The sequence below is a fragment of the Bos taurus genome, chromosome 1 (assembly GCF_002263795.3).
Source record: "Bos taurus isolate L1 Dominette 01449 registration number 42190680 breed Hereford chromosome 1, ARS-UCD2.0, whole genome shotgun sequence".
Classification (NCBI taxonomy): domain Eukaryota; kingdom Metazoa; phylum Chordata; class Mammalia; order Artiodactyla; family Bovidae; genus Bos; species Bos taurus.
In genome coordinates, this window is record NC_037328.1 from 97,106,675 (window position 1) to 97,126,802 (window position 20,128).

A 20,128-nucleotide genomic window follows, 5' to 3' on the forward strand; every position below is an offset into this window, starting at 1 on the left:
TCAGTCGTGTCTGACTCTGTGCTACCCCATAGACGGCAGCCCACCAGGCTCCCCCGTCCCTGGGATTCTCCTACTCAGCCACAAAAATGAATGAGATTTTGCCATAAACAACAACATGTATGGACTTGGAAGCTTCTATGTTTAGTGAAATAAGTCAGACAGAGAAACAAATACTGTATGCTATCACTTATATGTGGAATTTTAAAAATAAAACTAATGAATATAATAAGACAACAAAACAGACTCACAGATACAGAGAGCAAGCGAGTGGCTACCAGTGGTGTGAGTGAAGTAGCAAAGTACAGGTAGGGGATTAAGGGGTACAAACTACCATGTATAAAATAAATAAACTACAAGGATACATTGTACAGCACAGGGAATACAGTCCACATTTTATAACTATAAATGGAGTACAATCTGTAAAAACTGTGAATCACGATGTACAGTTGAAATATATAATACTGTAAATCAACCACATCTCAATTAAAATGAAAAACAAAAGTCTAAATACAAACTGAATAATACTAAATATACAATTAAACATCTGCTTTTTTTTTACTTTGTAAGTTATGTAATTTCCCATGTAATTACAGATTTCCTATTATTAATGAATACAAAATTCAACTCAACATATGTACCTAGAATTTAACCATTTCCCTATTGTTAAATTACATGGTACAAAATTCCAAACAAAAGGAGGGGGAAAATACAGACTAAAAATCAGGTCTTCTTCCCATTCTTGTCTGACATATCCAGTTTCAGCTTCTTAGAGACAACCACTGTTATATGAGGTTCTTATGAATTCCTGCAGAGATATTCCTGGTATGGGGTATGTATTTTTCTTCAGATTTTATACTATTATATATAATATGAATATAAACATCTAGAAGAAATACTTAGTTATATATATTGTGACTTCAAGGGTTTTTAAGATCCCTAACAGGGGTATATATGTTATTTTTATATATAGGCATACCATGGAGATACTGCAGTTTGGTTTCAGATTCCAACAATAAAGTAGATATCACAATAAATTGAGTCACATGAATATTTTTGATTTTCCAGTGCATGTAAAAATTATGTGTACACTACACTGTAATCCATTAAATGTGCAACAGCATCATGTCTAAAAACAAAATGCATACCTTAACTAAAAGATACTTTAAACACAATATTGTAAATCAAATATATTTCAATAAAAATTTTTTAAAAACTTTATTGCTAAAAAATGTTAACACAGGGTTGCCACAACCTTCAATCTGTAAAAAAACACAGTATCTGTGCAGCACAGTAAAACAAGGCATGCCTGTACAAAGAAATATGGATGGGATTTTAGTTGTTTTGTATTAATGGCAATGGCTTGACATACAGTGATGGTTTATGACATGCACTTGCAGGGTAAGAGTCAGAGGCAAGGGATGCAGTCTGTTAACCTGTAAAAGAGCTGTACTAAATCATTCAGCTTTGGACTGGATATCTGAATGTACGTCTATCAGCCAAATTACTTACAGCATAAAATAGATATTATTATGAAATCCCCCTGCTGATAAAAAATAGTTGGAGGCACATCAATTTATAAAATAGCTAAAGTTTTCAGTCAATAAAAAAATCAATATTCATAAAATATTTCAAACTCTGAAGATGTTAATTGCAGTTTTCATATGCCTCCAGTCATCACTATTCTTGGCATTCCTTATATAAAAGCATCTAGTGAGAAACTGAAGAAATTAAATTAAATAAACCTAAAGAAAGCATTTCTAGAAAAACTATGGAAAAAATCTTAGTGTTTTAGATTTCTCAAAGAATAATTATAAAGAAGAGAAATTCATCTAATATTTGCTTAAGGTCAGACTTTAGGCAAGTTTAAATACTGACTCTTAAGTCATAAGATAGGAACATTACAATTTCCAGGGGACTTATTTCCCACAAGCTTAAACATTGAGTGTAAATATATTAGGTTGGAAAAGAGACAAAGTACTGTTGGTAAGGTCTCTGAACACAAGTTCAAATTCTGGGATCATTTCCTACTAATAACATTAAACAACTCCTGGAGAAGGAGGCAGAAAAGGAGGTAAGTGGAACAACCAATTTAAAGAATTACTGAAAAAAAACCTCTAGAAGATTTATCAAAGATCTTGATTAAATTGATTGAGGATCTCTGAAAAGAATGAGAGTATGTAACAAACCCGTATTATTTTTCATTAAGTGTAAGAAAAGATCAAGTAATAAGTTTTCTTTAATATCTTCTAGGCAAAACAGGATGCTCAAGTTTCTTTGAATAAAAGAGTCAGGCTGGGATTTCCCTGGGTAGTCCAGTGGTTAAAAATCCACCTGCCAATGTAGGGCACACAGGTTCAATCCCTGGTCTGGGAGGATTCTACATGCCACTGGGCAACTGAGCCCCTGCAACAATTAGCGAGTCCAGGCGCCTAGAGCCTGTGCTCCAGAAGAAGAGAAGCCACTGCAACGAGAAGCCCGAGCACTGCAACTAGAGAGTAGCTCCCACTCACCGAAACTACAGAAAGCCTGTGTGCAGCAACAAAGACCCAGTGCAGCCAAAAATAGATTTTAAAAATTTTATTAAAAAAAAAAAAGAGGCAGGCCCTAGAGGCACTTCCCTTAGGTGAATGGGGACAAGCAGTTAACACATTCACATTCACAGGCTTGCTACCACATTTACTGTGTGAAGAAAATTCTGTCTAGGTTATTTTGACAAGGAGAGTAGTCCCCTACACATTTTCTGAAAAAAGACTGGACCTTTAAATGAAACACTGTTACAAAATGAATAAAACACTCAGACATAAAGAACATGTCCTGAGAATAACTAAAATTCTTAAGTTTGCTCTGTTGTACTTTATGTCAGATATTTAAATATGAAAAAATGTTAGATTCCCTGGGAAAATCTTGAGCGCATTATAAAGAGTCACAATCAAAAGGCAAAAACTTGGAAGATGATATGCAAGCTGTTGTGCTAAAGTCTGGGATTGCAGATAGTCTTTACCTACAGATTTTATTTAATAGTAGCACGACTTTCAAGATAAAAAAATACAGACAATAAAAAGAAATGAACTTTTACAGCACATGTAACTTCATAGAAAATGTGGAATTTCATAAATGGATAGGAGATCAGTACAACTGTCTCTGTTTAGGATACTTTTTGCCATTTTAGCACAAAGTAGCAACTATTTCCCCAGTTTTGAATGTAAAATTATTTGACCAAAACAATTTCCTGAGCTGTTGAGATCTTCTCAATAACTAGAAACTTCCCTCACCTTACACATGCCATAGTCAGTGAGTTTAATGTGTCCTTCAGAGTCCAGCAACACGTTGTCCAATTTCAAATCTCTATAAATTATCCCTCGTTCATGAAGATAATTTAATGCTAGACTGATTTCTGCAGAGTAAAATCTAAAATAAAATGAAAAATTAACTCATTTGATTCAAGTTTTTAAATCGTGGTAAGTTTCTAGAGGAAGGTATTTAAATCCTACTTCCATCTGCAAACCAGAACATCAAAATCATGTCAAAAGATTTTTTTCCTCCCAATGTTTTTAGGAATAATACCAAAACACAAATTGAGGCACCACTTTAAAATAGCTGAGCCCCAAACACAATTATAAAAGTTCCAGTCTAAATTAAACCCATACCTTTCATAAAGTTTAATTTGAAAGTCTCAAACAGGGATTCCTAATCTGGGTCCTTGGATGGACTTCAGAATGTCCACACTCCTACAACTGGATACAAAGTTGTATGGATATCTTTTATAGTTTCCACAGTTTTCATCACTTCTCTAAGGGACAAAAGACCTTCCAAAAGGCTAAGAACCACTGATTGGTCAAAAATGGAAAGAATACTGAAAGCTGACCACTCAAATAATAAAACCCACACCAAAATTCTAAAAAATGAGTTACATTATTCTATAACAGGAAGACATTTTCAGAATTGCCACCAACTCATTGGTGATAGGAAAATTTTTGACCTGAATAAAGCTGCTTTGGTGAGTATTATCGTGATCATGTTTGGAGATGTGTAATACACACCTTCTAGCTACGTAATTCTAAAAACAAGGAACTTGAGCCCTTATCCTGTATCTGGTTCCTACAAAAGCAAAGATGGTATAAAACCAGAACGGGCACTTTAATAAAATAAAAACTAGGCTACATTCCCTTAGTCCAACGGAACAAACAAGGAACAAATACTGGCTATATCCACAATTCAAAACATCATCTGTGGCTTTGCTATGAAGGGTGACCATTTGTCAAAGCTGAAATAAATAATGAACATACAGTAAATTAAACAAGATAGATTAATACACTTTACACCTTCCTATAAAATTGAAGGTTATTAACTCTTTTTGATAAGAAATATCAATGAATAGCAAGATTTCCACTAAATAAGTTATTTTTTTAAAATGAGTCTCCAACCTTTGTTAAATACACATACAAACTCACTTGCTTCCTTTTGGCATTACTCTCGTGAAGTGCTGAAGGGTAGAATTATTTCTAATTATGAGTAAAAAACAAAACAAAATACGGCACTGACGGATTAAACTTCTTATCCAAGGCCATGATCCTTCCCCACCAAAGTCCTAGAGAAACTATTTACTATCTTGTATAATAACATCAAATTAAGGGCACTAAACAAATGATATTTAATACTCTTTTCTCTTATTAATCAACATATATGGAATCAGAGGGGGGAATGCCAAAGGCAGAATAATTCAGAAACTATAACCATGGAAGAACAGTCAGAATTACATCATAGTTAAGAGGAATTGTTTCATTACGCTCAAGTAAATATGAACAATAACCTTTATTCTATTTTATTTCATTTTATTGGCTGTGCTGTGAGGCATGCCAGAGAGATCTTAGTTCCCTGACAGGGACTGAACCCATGTCCCCAGCATTGAGGGCACAGAGTCTTAACCACTGGACCACCAGGGAAGTCCCAACAATCATCTTCTAACAAAAAACTGTCAGAGATCACTGCATACATAATAAGATTAATATGTGCTTATAAATTCATTAGTTATTTCAGTGGCTGATACTGAATAGACAAAATATTTGAAAATAATTGAGCTTAGTAGACTAAAGGTTTCCCCTTGAATACTGTTTATACCTCTCAACTGCTTATATTATTAAATATGTAATACATAATGCTATATATGTAATATTACAATATAAATTAACTTTTAGCTCAGCCTCTACATGACTTACAGAGAATTAGTTGGAATCAAAATAAATGATTTATCTACTGTTTTGAACCACCGACATATAAAAAGTCCCAGAACTACTCCTACCAAAATCCAACACACAGAAACAATAAACACAAAACTTACCTGGCATGCTCTTCAGGAAGTTTTCTTTGTCGTTGCATATGAAACATTAAATCTCCTCCATTAACATACTCTATAACAAAGAACAATCTAAAACACAGGAGAGAACACATGAAACCAAGACCCAAAATAAGGCTGTGTCACTTCTGCAGTTTAAACACTAGACACCAGTCACAGTACAGAGAGCCTTCTACAAGATAAACCCGTAACAAACATTCCAGGAATTTGGTGGAAACAAAGGGTGACTGGAGGAGAAACCACAGAAGATACAAGAAAGCAAACCAAAGATAATAATTCTGTAACTTGCTACTTTCATTCTCAAGTAGTACCACTTGCGATCCAGAACTGTCACTCCCACCCCAATTTTAGAAGGTGCAATGTAAGTCATTTCCAATCGTCATTTAAAGTGAAAGAAGTTAGGATTTACCACCTAATTAAACTCTAGGAAATTTTAAGTCCTAAAACTAGAATTTTGGTGATATTTAAAAGGTTGGATATCTACTTTCTCCTGCCATAATTCTGACTTTTTTTTGGTGTAAAGCAAGTAATTTCCTCGGAGAAGGCGATGGCACCCCACTCCAGTACTCTTGCTTAGAAAATCCCATGGACAGAGGAGCCTGGAAGGCTGCAGTCCATGGGGTCACGAAGAGTCGGTCACGATTGAGCGACTTCACTTTCGATTTTCACTTTCATGCATTGGAGAAGGAGATGGCAACCCACTCCAGTGTTCTTGCCTGGAGAATCCCAGGGACGGCGGAGCCTGGTGGGCTGCCATCTATGGGGTCGCACAGAGTCGGACACGACTGAAGCAACTTAGCAGCAGCAGCAGGTAATTTCCTAATGCTGATCCAACAGGAGTTGCAGGCAATTATGAACACAGTACTGTTGTGTTTCCATGTGATTTCCACTTCAGGAATTACTGTAAAAAGGGTTCTTACTGTATAATATACCAAAATGTTCTTATTGTGTCAAACCCAGGAATCATTCCATTATCTTTCAATCTTACCTGCTTTCTGTCTGAAAGCAAGAATGCAGCCCAACAAGAAAAGGATGATTGGATGCCTGTTCAAAAACATGTTTCTCTGTCTGTACCCAGTCAATATCCTATTTTAAAATATGAAAGAAATTTATGTCAAACTAGAATGACAGTATCAAAACTATGACAAATTTGTTCTTAGTAATTCTATTACCATAAATGCAATTACTAACTAGGCTAAACATCAAAAGCATTGATAATCATGAAATAATAATTTATATACAAAGAGAAACTACTACCCAGCAAACCTTTCAATATTATTAAAGAGTCTACCAAACTTTTACAAAGCTCAAGTACTTTCCCTTGATAATAATATGGTTTGATGTTTATTTTTTTTTAATCTAATAATCATCAGACAACTTTAAATATATATTTTAAGCAGTCTGAAGCATGTATTTAGAAAAGCAGACTAAAACAATAAGGCACAAACATTGACATCTTTTCTGATATCATACGCTTAAGCCAATGTAATAGTTTAGAGGTAATAAAACATCATTGTGCTTACCTCATCATCATTGACAAGCTCTTTTTTCACAACTTTCATTGCATAAATACGATCTGTTTTTTTTAATCGTACCAACAGTACTTTAGCATAACTTCCTCTTCCTATTACTCGGAGCAAATCAAAGTCCTGAAGACCTAAACTGGAAGAAGCTTTGCCACTTTCCCTGGTGTTCATTGCCTGTTGAGGACATTTATATCAAAGAGCTATACCTGAAGTATTTTGCATAACAAAATATACTTCTAACACCTAGATATACCTGTAAGATGTTTAAATATTTTCTGATTTAAATTCTTAATTATTTTCTTACATCAACCCAAATGATAGAATCGCACTACTTAAGAGATAGGATAAATTCATGAGTTGAGGTCAGAGGGGTGGTGTTTGGAATGGAGAAGAAGCTGAAACCTGGGAAACTTTAAAAGATGTCTTTAAAAGAATCTGATAATTTTGGGGAACGGAGGCAATGAAGATATAAGCATTAAAAAAAAAAAATGACACTAACTTTGGTGACCAGGAGATTGGAGGTATCACTGATAGAAAAAGAAAGTGTGAGCACAGGATAAGACTGGCAGAGTTGATGAGATAATGAGCTCAGTTTTTCACACTGAAGTTAGAAGTTACAGTGAGAAGTTACTCATCAAGATGAGTCTGCTAGGAGCTTAATGTATGAAAGCTGAGTTAAAACTACAGGCAGAAAGCAAGCATGAGGCAGCTCAGCTAATGTAAAACATTCTTATTTACACAATATCAAGCCTTCTTTGGAATGACAGTCAGCCCTGTAAATCATTCAGAACCAGAAACTTAGGCTTCTGATTCTTCACAAAGAAGACTAAAGATAATCTTTTATTAGATGCCTGCAAAATTCTCAGCATACAACCAACAGATGTACGCATGAGAATTAAGTGTGAATTCTCTGAAGTGAAGAGTATAAACAAAAGCAAGGAGCAACTTTTCAGAAAGATAAACTAGTAAGCACCAATTGGGTGGGAGGGAAGTATTATGAAAACTGAAGGAGAATGATGATTCAAAAGAAAATGCAGAAATAATAATGTGACTTGGGAAACAAGGATAAATGAACAGGAGTGAAAGAAACCAGATTAGGGCAGATTAAGAATGCAGAAAATGGTAAAAAAGATAAAGCAATGTATAGACTAAGTATGGTTAATAGGAAACCATAAAAGAGAATCAAATGGAGTGAAGGTAACAGTTTCTTCACATAAACAATAATAAGTCTGAATGAAATGACAGAAGCCAGAAAACAGTGGAAAGTCACCTTTTAAAGGGCCCAAACCCCCCTCACCCCCGATGTTCTACAATCCTAAAGCCTGAAAAATAGCCTTCAAAATGAAAGTGAAAGAAACACATTTTCAGACAAACAAAAACTAAGGAAATCCATCACTAGTTATTCTCACTAAAGGAAACACTGAGTTTTTCAGGAAGAAAGATGATCTCATATGGAAGCAGACACACAGGAAGGACACAGAACAAAAGAATAAGATATGGATAAACCAAAGTAAGGACTGACTGTTCAGAAACACTAACACACACATGCAGAATTTTAAAATAGGACAGAAAAAGCACTAAAGGCAAGAAGTGAGCATGAGTGAATTTAAAGTGCCCTAAGGTCCTTGATATCCTGGAAAATGGTAAACATATTATTAATAATCTGTATTGAATTTAAGTAAGTTAAGGGTGTAAGATGCAATCCCTAGAACAACTAGTAATAAAACAGCAAAAGAATGTCAAACAAACTAAAAGAGATACAAGAAACTGGGATAGGAGACTAAACAGGTAACCAACAGATGTGCTTCAAAACAGTACAGGAGTGAGAGAAGTGAAAGTCGCTCAGTCATGTCCGACTCTTTGCAACCCCATGGACTACAGCCTGCCAGGCGCTTCTGTCCATGAAATTCTCCAGGCCAGAATGCTGCAGTGGGTAGCCATTTCCTTCTCCAGGGGATCTTCCCAACCCAGGGATCAAACCCAGGTTTCCCAAATTGCAGGCAGATTCTTTACTGTCTGAGCTACCAGAGAAGCCCAAGAATACTGGAACGGGTTGCCATTCCCTTCTTCAGGGGATCTTCCTGACCCAGGATTGAACCTGGGTATCCTGCATTTTCAGGCAGATTCTTTACCATCTAAGCCAAAGGGAGTGAAAGAAGCTGGTAGACAAAACATGTACAGACAATTGTTTTAACTGGGTAATGGACACAGAGGGTTGTTATAGTATTCTGTTTACTTTTATTGATACTTGACATTTTCCATAATAAAAAGGTAACCCAGAGTAAAACATAATACACTTATCAAACAATGGAAAGAGAAAAGGAGGAGGCAGTATACTAGTTTGGGTGCTAGTGGTAAAGAACCTGCCTGCCAATGCAGGAGATGTAAGACATGGGTTCGATCCCTAGGTGGGGAAGATCCCCTGGAGGAGGGGCATGGCACCCCACTCCAGTATTCTTGCCTGGAGACTCTCAAGGACAGAGGAGCCAGGTGGGCTACAGTTCATAGGGTCGCAAAGAGCCAGACACAACTGATTCGACTTAGCACAGCACAACACAGTATACTAGTTTAAACCTTTCGTGGCCAGAAGTATATAAAGTTGAAAAACCTGAAAAAGAAAGGGATAAACACATTGTGGACACAACTAGAAAAGATTAAAAAAGGTTGTTTCTCAGAAGTCAAAGTGGGAGTGAAACGTGTGAAGCATGCTAAATCTTACCATAAGCTTTTTTTAAAAAATTGGTTATCATTTTAATTCAACATTTTAAATTAAACTGTTTAAAAAACTGATAAACTGTTTAACAGTCAGAAAAAAAGATGGGCAGTTAAGATGTTTAATTATTTATACTTTAAATAAACCATTAGTCTGTAAAATGGAAGGATCGAGATTTTTAAACAATACTACCAAGTATTTTGAAACACCATTCTTAAGTACATTATAATTTTTAGATTATGCTACCTTAAAATGAAAATAAGTTATCCCACCACACCAGACTGTTTGATTTAAATGATTTTAGTAATTTAATTAACAAATTAAATCAGAATAAAACTCTAGAATCATTAAAAATCATCCCTATATTTTTCCAGTATGACCTAAAATTTAAGCAAGTCAATCTGTCATGGTTTTAAACTGTCACGTGTTATTAAAAAGCTGATGACATAATGTACCATAAGACTAATTATCTTACCTCCTTTTCTTCACCAACTTGGTCCAAACTCTCATGACTTGAAGGATTATATGGAATTACTAAAAACCCAATCCCAAACATTTAAAAAAAAAGAAGAAGAAAAACACAGTACACATTAACTAAGTTACACAAAATTTTCTCATTTTTCTTACTTTTTATTTTTCAATAATTGTTCATCATTTAAAACTGAATATCTGTCCTATTAATAACAAATTATACATAAATATCAGTTAAATTCTAATCTCTAATGAGGGTAAAGAGAACGAACCAATCAATAGCGACTACTGATTTTAACAAACACTTTTGCTATTTTAAAATATATTTTTCTTCTTTACAAATTCCTTCTAAAAGGGTAACCCTCTAAACCCTATTTAATTATATTAGTATGACTGAGACATAAGAGATGGAGGGTCTCTAGTTTAGACTAGATTGGATTCCAGGTTTCTATTCCTTAAAGCAGCTGGGGCCAAAAAAACCTACATTTCATATAACTAGCTTCTTCCATGAAGAAGATGCCACATTCTGTCCTTCTAGAAAAAGTCCCTTTTTCTTGATTCATCCCAGATCAGGCTGCCATGTCCCATGTAATTGCTCTCCAAATTTCTCAGAGACATACTAAAGGTTTTGTATCTACTAGACATGTGAACTCACATGATCTTTCTTGAATTTTTGATACAGCATCTCTGTATCTTTTACATCATTTCTTCATCTCATAATAGAGTTTTATTTTAAAATGTCACTTGAATAGAGTCAACAGTCCACAAAATCAATACGTCTTCATTATTGAAAAAAAATAGATTTGGTATATAAAGAGGTCTCAAAGAAATTTATTGGAATTAAAGGAAACAGTCATTTGCTGTAGTTTACATAGTTGTCTTTTAAAAATGCCAAACATATATGTTAAATACTGTGATTGATGTTAAATCCCCAAAATATGGTTACATGGAGAAGGAAATGGCAACCCACTCCAATGTTCTTGCCTGGAGAATCCCAGGGACGGCGGAGCCTGGTGGGCTGCCATCTATGGGGTCGCAGAGAGTCGGACACGACTGAAGTGACTTAGCAGCTTAGCAGCATGGTTACTTAGCTTTTATTTGGGAAGAATATAAATGTCTTTACATTTAGGCGAAAGATTCACATACAGAAGTCTTTAGGTGACGCTTTCTTAATGAGCAGTAGCTTGTGCCACCGTCATTCTTACCTGTCTGTGCGTGGTCTGAGTGCATGGATGACTGGTCCATGGGCATCATTGGTTCCTACAATCATTTCCAAAGACACAGTAACTTAGTGGACTCTTATCAAATATCAATACTTCCATAAATCCAGAAACAATATCATTTTGATGAGACACAGCATATTAAAATTTAAATTTGAAATGTAACTTAGTAAGGATTATACTACTATATACAATTTATTTTTAATTGTATTACATGAAACAATACAACATTCCTATGAATGAGGTAATGTTAGCCACATTTTACAGATCGCAGAAAAACCAAAATTAATTTCAGTCCCTTTTAAATCCTTCTGCATTTATGAACTCACACAAGTCATTCCACTGACTAAGAATACTCAAGAATATATCAGTAATCTGGATAAATTATTTTCACAATTTCTGGCTTTCTGCTGTTGTTAAGATTGGCTTTCAACCTCTCTAACCATAAATCCATTTGTAAACTTTTTTGAACTAGCTAAATAATGTTACTATCAATGAGCTACCAGTTAAAACCTACTTTCACAATGTCCAGAGCAGGTACTAAGAATAAATATGTTATAATCAATCTAAAACAGTGGTCCCCAACCTTTTTGGCACCAGGGACTGATTTTATGGAATACAATTTTTTCACAGACCCAGCATGTGAGGGTTTCGGGATGATTCACACTCATTACATTTACTGTGCACTTTATTTCTATTAATATTACATCAGCTCCACCTCAGATCATCAGGTATTAGATCAGGCATTAGGAGCCTGGGGACCCCTGTTTAAAAGACAACTTAGAAAGACAAATGCAGCATTTCGTGCGCTCCTGGGTCCCCATGGATCGGCATCCAGTGAGCGGAGCGGAGGGGTGCGGACCACAGACCCAAGGCATGATGGTTACTAACAGACTTCCCACAGTACTTCTTCATTCCATGTGGACTCCTTCAAGGGCAGTGGAGCATCACAGCTTCCCTTGAACTTCGTCTGGAATATATAGGTGAACTATAAAGAAAGCTGAGCGCAGAAGAATGGATGCTTTTCAACTGTGGTGTTGGAGAAGACTCTTGAGAGTCCCTTGGACTGCAAGGAAATCCAACCAGTCCATCCTAAAGGAAATCAGTTTTGGGTGTTCATCGGAAGGACTGATGTTGAAGCTGAAACTCCAGTTTTTGGAGAGCTGACTCATTTGAAAAGACCCTGATGTTGGGAAAGACTGAAGACAGGAGGAGAAGGGGATGACAGCGGATGAGATGGTTAGATGGCATCAGCAACTCAATGGACACGAGTTTGGGTAAACTCTGGGAGTTGGTGATGGACAGGGAGGCCTGGCGTGCTGCGGTTCAATGGGGGTCGCAAAGAGTCGGACACGACCGAGCGACTGAATTGAACTGAACTGAACAGAAAAACAAATGCTGTTCAAGGACAATGAAAAAACCCTGATGTTGAAAATCAGATCTGTATTGTGAGCAATGCTTAGAAATCCATGAACTGACACATAGTATTATGCCTATCATCCCTGTAGTTCCCTCAGTGAAATGTGTTGCGAAAAGCTCTTCCTTCATGGTATAGATTCATGAAGAAGCTAAATAGCATGAATCCTTTACATTGACAACTGTGAATTTAAATCTCCTGTGAATCCTATGTGACAACCACACATACCAACATGATTTATTAGTATTATATCAATATTTTTAGTCCTACTGTATTTCAACTAAAAATGTCACTATACAATGGTACATGAAGTCAAGACATAAAATCAGGGCAAATACAAAATATTCCATCCTTTGAGAAAGGGAGCGAAAAAATAATGTGCTTTGCCTATTGCATTTTTATGTATTAGATCCTTAAGTATTTTATTCACCACACCCAACTGAATGGTTCACAAATGTTTCAGAGAGGAAAGGATTATTTCTCTTTAACAATGAGGAGTTCAAGTGCTCTCAAAGCAAATATCGGACGGTAATCACCATGAAGGACAAAGTTGATTATTGATATTTATATTACTCATTCGTTAGCTTGCCAAAGGTTCTAGATCTGTTACCACATTTTTTTTTTTTAATAATATCCGCATGTGAAAGTGAATGTGGCTCAGTTGTGCCTGACTCTTTGTGACCCCATGGACTATACAGTCCATGGCATTCTCTAGGCTAGAATACTGGAGTGGGTAGCCTGTCCCTTCTCCAGGGAATCTTCCCGACCCAGGAATGAAACCGGGGTCTCCTGCATTCAGAAAAATCATGTCCTTTGAATTTCCATTTTACTGTATAGGATCACGGCCACGTGATTACATAAAATTGTTTAGTTTCCTTTACGTTTCTCCTGTTTGATATAGATATCTGCCTTTGGTTCTATCACTAGCATTGCAAGTAAAAAGGAAAAAAAAAAAAAAAAAAGACAAATGCAGATCTTTTAAAAAATGCTCATCTTTTAATCCAGTAATTCTACTTCTGCAGCCTTAAGGAAATAATAAGATTAATCTATCAGGAAGTTTACTATGATTTTCCTTATAGGAAAATGTAGAAAACAACTCAAATAGGGAACTGGTTAAATAAATTATGGTAAAGACACAAAAAAAATGTGCAAAAAAATGAAGAATATATAGGTACAGAAAGATGAACAAAATATATTGTTCAGCAAGAAAAATGGGTTAGAAAACAGTAAACACAAAGTCTTATTTTTGTTAAAAAGTGTGTAAAAGAACAAGACATAAAAACATTATATGCTTTTTGATGGATAAACACACCACCTTCTATGAAGTAATCTCAAAACAACTCACAAAAAAACCAAAAATCATAATCTAATCAAACCTCTTCACATTCAACTGTTAACACACAGAAAATAAAGAGGACAGGAGACCATTTTAAACATAACCATGAAGAAGCAAGAGAAAGATTCTGAAACACTTTAAATGATAACACTATTTCTTCTACAATTAAATTGTAAGGGAAAGAGAGAGAGAGGGAAGAATCAGTAAATTTAAAAATATCTTAGATGTATCAATTAATTGTAAATATGAATTTAATTTAGATCCTGATTCCTAATGAAAATTATGAAAACAAAATTACAACATTTATGTGACAACCAAAATTTTGAACATTGTCTCAATGGATATTTGACAACTTCACCGCCCCCTCACAACCCCCTGGTGGATCCAGGCTGAAGAATCCAGTAGTCCAGTAAGTGCAGATGCAGAGCAAAAAGAGGAATTTGTTTCAAAATACTATAGGATGAAAAAAAAAAAAAACACACCAAAATACTATACAATGAGTTCAGGCTAACTGGGTATGGGCAGAGATTGGTCGTGAGGTGGTAACTATTGGAGCTGGATAACTGGTATATGAAAGTTCATTATACTGCTCCATCAGGTCTTATATATGTTTACAAATTTTTTAATATAGAAGGATTTTAAATCTTTATGCATATAAATTTGCATAGCTCTGGAAGAATATGCACCAAATGACCATTACCTTTACATAGTAGATTTAATGGAGGATATTTATTTAAGTTTTTTATTCATCTTTTTTCTATGATGAACACGTTTTAATTTCATATTTAAAATAGAAAGTGAAAAACAAAAATTTTAAGTGCAAAAACTTCCCCATTATCTCACACTTCACATAGCAAACAGGAAGCCTCTGACTCTTCTCACCTGCTTTATGCTTAGTACAGATGCTACAATAATGGGAGCTTAGACTGAAGAGTAGCTAAAAGAAGAAAAACATAGCTTTTAAATGATTCTCCTTACATTTTTCTAATTTAGACCAAAGGATTTTACAGCAGGTCAAACAAAGAAGTTAACCATATCCTATAAACAAATTTGTAGTAATCTAATTCCAAATTCACAATATGTTAACTGTACTCCTAAAGTGTTCCTAGTCACATTCTGTAACAACACTGTTGAGCTTTGATTCCTTAACGTTCCCCTGTTTTAGTCTTATGTTCTAGCAGAGTTATAAAAAATCCTCTATCAAAGAAAAATTAGACAATGGTGTCTTACCGGTGGCAACGAATGCCGCCCACATTCAATTGTGACAAGTTTGTGGCACTTCTTATGAACCAGGAGCTTGCAGTTGATACACTTATATCCTTGACGTCCAAGTCCCCAAATTCGGTCAGTGCAGATGGCACAGTGCGCACGCTGGAGAGATTAATTCAACAGTATTTTTTTTTAATTAACAAAAAACACATCATAAACTTTCCCAACAGTTTGCTCATAGAACAGTGAAATAAGTAGTTTTCTTCTCTAACTCAAATTCCTTCATCATACACAACTTAAAGCTATGATGGTCATGGGAAATAAACAGAAAATAGAGCTTGTTTTAAAGAGACAGTGAAATTTGTAACCATGACGTTTCCTAAGTCCATGGATTTTCAGTCTTTTTCTAATTAGGTTCAGAGTAATGAAAATAGGAAAAGTGAATTAAACTTGAAAAACATGGCAGAAAACCTGTGCAAGGACTCTCAAGCAAACATAAACCTTCTAGACTGTTCAGAGGTCAAACATGTCTTATGCAGCAACATCTAAAGTGACTTTTCACTTCAAAACTTTTAAAATATCTCTGCAACTGGGAATAGGAATTTGGGAACCTCAGGTGGTGGCTTCTATTACATTAATGAACTGAGAACTCAGCACAGTTAGAATGGAAATGGAATCCATATATTTGTAGTTGTCAAGAGTAGGTAAAAACATGGACTTCTGGAGAAAGACTGCTTTCAAACCTTGGCTCTGTCACTTACTAGCTGGGTTATCTTGGGCAAGTTATTTGACTATTTTGCACCTCAGTTTCTTCATCTCTAAAATGGAAAATAGGGACTCCCCTGGTGGTCCAGTGGTTAAGACTCTGTGCTTCCACTGCAGGGGGCACGGGTTTGATCCCTAGTTGCAGAACTTAAGATCCCTTAAGCTGAGTGGAGCAGTACATGTCAAGCATTCAGAAGAGTGCATGGTACATAGTAAAAACTAGGTAAGTGTCTGCAAAGATCATTTTCTAAAACAGAGAAAACTAAAGAAAAAAACCCAATAGTAAATGGTCTGCAAACTAAACCTTGCTTATTTTTTAGCTGTCTTGAATTATATTCAAAATATCCAGTTTTCTTACAGCTATGGTAATCATATAACTAATCATTCAATCTGGAACATTTTTAAGAGTCAAGAGATGCTATTAAAAAGTACTTCAAGATAGCAAATGCACTACACTGGGCAAACTGGGAATTATAGGTCACCCTACTGGTGACTCAGGCAGTAAAGAATCTGCCTGCAGTGCAGGAGCCTCAGATTCCTGGGTCGGGAAGATCCCCTGGAGAAGGGAATGGCAACCCACTCCAGTATTCTTGCCTGGAGAATTCCATGGACAGAGGAGGCTGGCGGGCTACAGTCCATGGAGTTGCAAAGAATCGGACGTGACTGAGCAACTAACTCTTTACTTACTCCTTTAGAAGGGAGTAACAGTAGAGAGGAAAAAAACAGATTTCTCCAATTATCAACATTCAGCAAACTAAGGTTTACCCTGTTGAAACGCTTGGCTTGAAAAGTGTGTCCATTTGCACAATAAAGCTTTCTCCAGCGGCGTGCACCTCGTCTGTAAATGGATTCTAAACAGAGATTAAAAGTTTTTAAAAAAGAGCAAGTGTGATTATAAGTCATTTTATAATAAAGTCTATGACTTTTTATGATATTCACTACAAAAAAAATATATTGATTAAAAACCTGAAAGTGAAAAAATAAAATAGATTCATCAAGAGATCAGATGAAAATAAAGCCCATGGAGTATAAATATTTGAAAAACTATTACTGCTTTTCTGTTATTTTTTCCCTTTTAATTTTGAAAAAATTGTAAGCCCACAGAGAAGTTGAAAGAATAGAACAATAAATGCCTTCATCTTTCAACCACATTTATCAGTTACAATCACTTTGCCACATTTGCTTTCTTCTCTATTTACACATACACTTTTTTAATGAATCATTTAAAAATAAATTGCAGACATCGTAACAGTTCACCTTTAAATATCCAAGTATCCACGGCCTGAGATTAAAGACACTCCCCCTAATTCTATTTGACCACAATACCATTACGGTGTCTTAGAAAGTTAACATTAATTCAGTAACATCTAATATACAGTTCATATGCAAATTTCCCATTTGCCTGAAAAGTATCTTTCAGTTTTCTTTTTGTCTCCGGGATCCAGTCAAGATTTAGGCATTGCATTTCGTTACTATACCTTTTCTGTCTCTTTAATATATGCTAAACCAATCACTCTGTCTCATTTACTGTTGTTTGTTTTTTATCATGTTGAAAAAGTTTAGGCAGCTGTTTTATCTTAAGTCCTACACTCTGGATTTGTCTGTTTCCTAACTAGACTCAAATCTAATACAGATCTGTAACACTTCCCACATATTAAATACTTTTGGCAAAAATAACACATAGGCGATGTGTATTTCTTACTGCATCACATCAAGGAATATACAAATGTGAGATTGTTGACTCCTACAAGGTATTCAATCACTCTATTAAAGACAGTGATGGCTAGTTTTCTTCGTTTTATAAGTATAGTACTGTATAACGAACATTTTGTAACCACAAGAATATTTTCTTCCACAACAATCTTTCATTCAATGGCTTTTATATTTTTAAATACTCTAAATACTTTCCCTAAACAAACTAAGAGGTTCCATGAGATTAAATCAACTCTACCAGTGTAATTTTGGTTAAATCAATCACTATTACATATATTTCCTATTTAGTCATTCCACAGTAATAGAAATACTGTGGAGAGTCCATTAGCTTTCTAAACTCATTTAAAGCAAATATAGCACTGGGTCTATTATTTAAAATTAATAAAGAATAAAACAGGTAAAATGCTCTGAAATAGAAATCCTGAGAAGCATAATGTGTGTGCTGTCCACCAGGCTCTTCGGTCTATGGGACTTTCCAGGCAAGAATACTGGATTGGGTATTCTTATTCCAGGCAAGAATACTGGATGGGTTGCCATCTCCTCCTCCAGGGGATCTTCCCCACCCAGGGACTGAACCCCCACCTCCTGTGTCTCCTGTACTGGCAGGCGAATTCTTCACCTCTGAGCCACTAACATGCGTGTGTGTTAGTCAGGCTTAGTCACGTCCGACTCTCTGGGACCCCAAGGACTGGGACCTGCCAGGCTCCTTTGTCCGTGGAATTCTCCAGGCAAGAATACTGGAGTGGGTTTCCATTTCCTTCTCCAGTAGATATTCCCAACCCAGGGATCAAACCTGGGCCTCCCACCATTCCAAGCAGATTCTTTAACATTTGAGCCACCAGGGAAACCCTAATACAGAACCTCAAATATGTATGCTTTTATTTTTAATTATTTATTTTGTTAGGAATAACCAAAGAAGAAAGTTTGTTACTATATTAAACTAAGAGTATCTTATTTAAGAAACTTTCATGAACTATACAACTTGATATATCTCAGATTTAAACATGTTAATGTTGTCTAGGAATTAAAAGAGCCACCTAAAAAAGGAGATCACCTTAACGGTTATCAATTTTCCTTCATGCTCTAGTTTAGTAATATTAATTATACCAAGGAGGAGTATATCAAAATCTCCACCAGCAAATTTTAAAGTGGCAATGTGAGCATGAAATATAATGAAAAGTTAGGAAATGACATTTTATCTGGGAAGTGTACTACAGACTCGTAATAGATTTGGACCCATGGGGTTGTGCAAGCAAGACTTGCTACAATGACAAGACTTTCAAAACTCTCACCTGGACAAAGAGAGGACAGCTGCTTTTCCAACACCTCTGTGAAGGCAGCCCATGCTAGCTGTAACCCATCTGCCACCGGAAATCCAGTAAAATACTCCTAGCTGAACCCAAACCTAAATGTTTCACTATTCCTTCAGAGCCCTACCTACTCCTTATATTTCCCCACCTTCCTATTAAGTTGTTATTGTTGTTCAGTCACTAAGTCGTGTGCGACTCTTTGCAACCCCATGGACTGTAGCCCACCAGGCTCCTCTGTCCATGGGGTTTTCCAGGCAAGAATACTGGAGTGGGTTGCCATTTCCTTCTCCAGTCTATAAAGTACATAGCCACAACTCTATATAGAAACACCTAGTTCTTTAATTTTTCCTTTTTACCAAGTTGCATAAAGAGTTACAGAATTAAAAGTTTAGAGCTATTTCACTTAATAGAAAACAAAACATTTACCACTATTCCTTCTAAAGTCATGGATATGTGCAGAAACCACAAATAAAAATGGGTTCTTTAATATCTATAACCTATAAATTATACCATATATCAAAAGTAATAACGTGATAAAAATCACTGCAGATGGTGATTGCAGCCATGAAATTAAAAGACGCTTACTCCTTGGAAGGAAAGTTATGACCAACCTAGATAGCATATTTAAAAGCAGAGACATTACTTTGTCAACAAAGGTCCGTCTAGTCAAGGTTATGGTTTTTCCAGTGGTCATGTATGGATGTGAGAGTTGGACTATAAAGAAAGCTGAGCATCGAAGAATTGATGCTTTTGAACTGTGGTGTTGGAGAATACTCTTGAGAGTCCCTTGGACTGCAAGGAGATCCGACCAGTCTATCCTAAGGGAAATCGGTCCTGGGCGTTCATTGGAAGGACTGATGTTGAAGCTGAAACTCCAATATTTTGGCCATCTGATGCAAAGACCTGACTCATTTGAAAAGACCCTGATGTTGGGAAAGATTGAAGGCAGGAGGAGAAGGGGACGACAGAGGATGAGATGGTTGGATGGCATCACTGACTCAATGGACATGAGTTTAGGTAAACTCCGGGAGTTGGTGATGAACAGGGAAGCCTGGCGTGCTGCGGTTCATGGGGTCCCAAAGAGTTGGACACAAC

At 35.9% G+C, this 20,128-nt stretch overlaps 1 protein-coding gene across 2 annotated transcripts in view; it reads right to left on the minus strand.

Annotated features, from left to right (window-relative positions):
* PRKCI (protein kinase C iota) overlaps positions 1-20,128 on the minus strand; it is a 70,716-nt gene that overhangs the window by 14,168 nt on the left and 36,420 nt on the right. For both annotated transcript variants that reach the window (XM_005201686.5, NM_001205955.1), the window contains 8 exons: positions 16,776-16,861; positions 15,267-15,407; positions 11,269-11,323; positions 10,068-10,126; positions 6,877-7,053; positions 6,342-6,439; positions 5,339-5,425; positions 3,273-3,408 (listed from right to left, as the gene is read on the minus strand). In XM_005201686.5, coding sequence (XP_005201743.1) covers positions 3,273-3,408; positions 5,339-5,425; positions 6,342-6,439; positions 6,877-7,053; positions 10,068-10,126; positions 11,269-11,323; positions 15,267-15,407; positions 16,776-16,861 — 839 coding nt within the window. The remainder of the gene's footprint in view (positions 1-3,272; positions 3,409-5,338; positions 5,426-6,341; positions 6,440-6,876; positions 7,054-10,067; positions 10,127-11,268; positions 11,324-15,266; positions 15,408-16,775; positions 16,862-20,128) is intronic.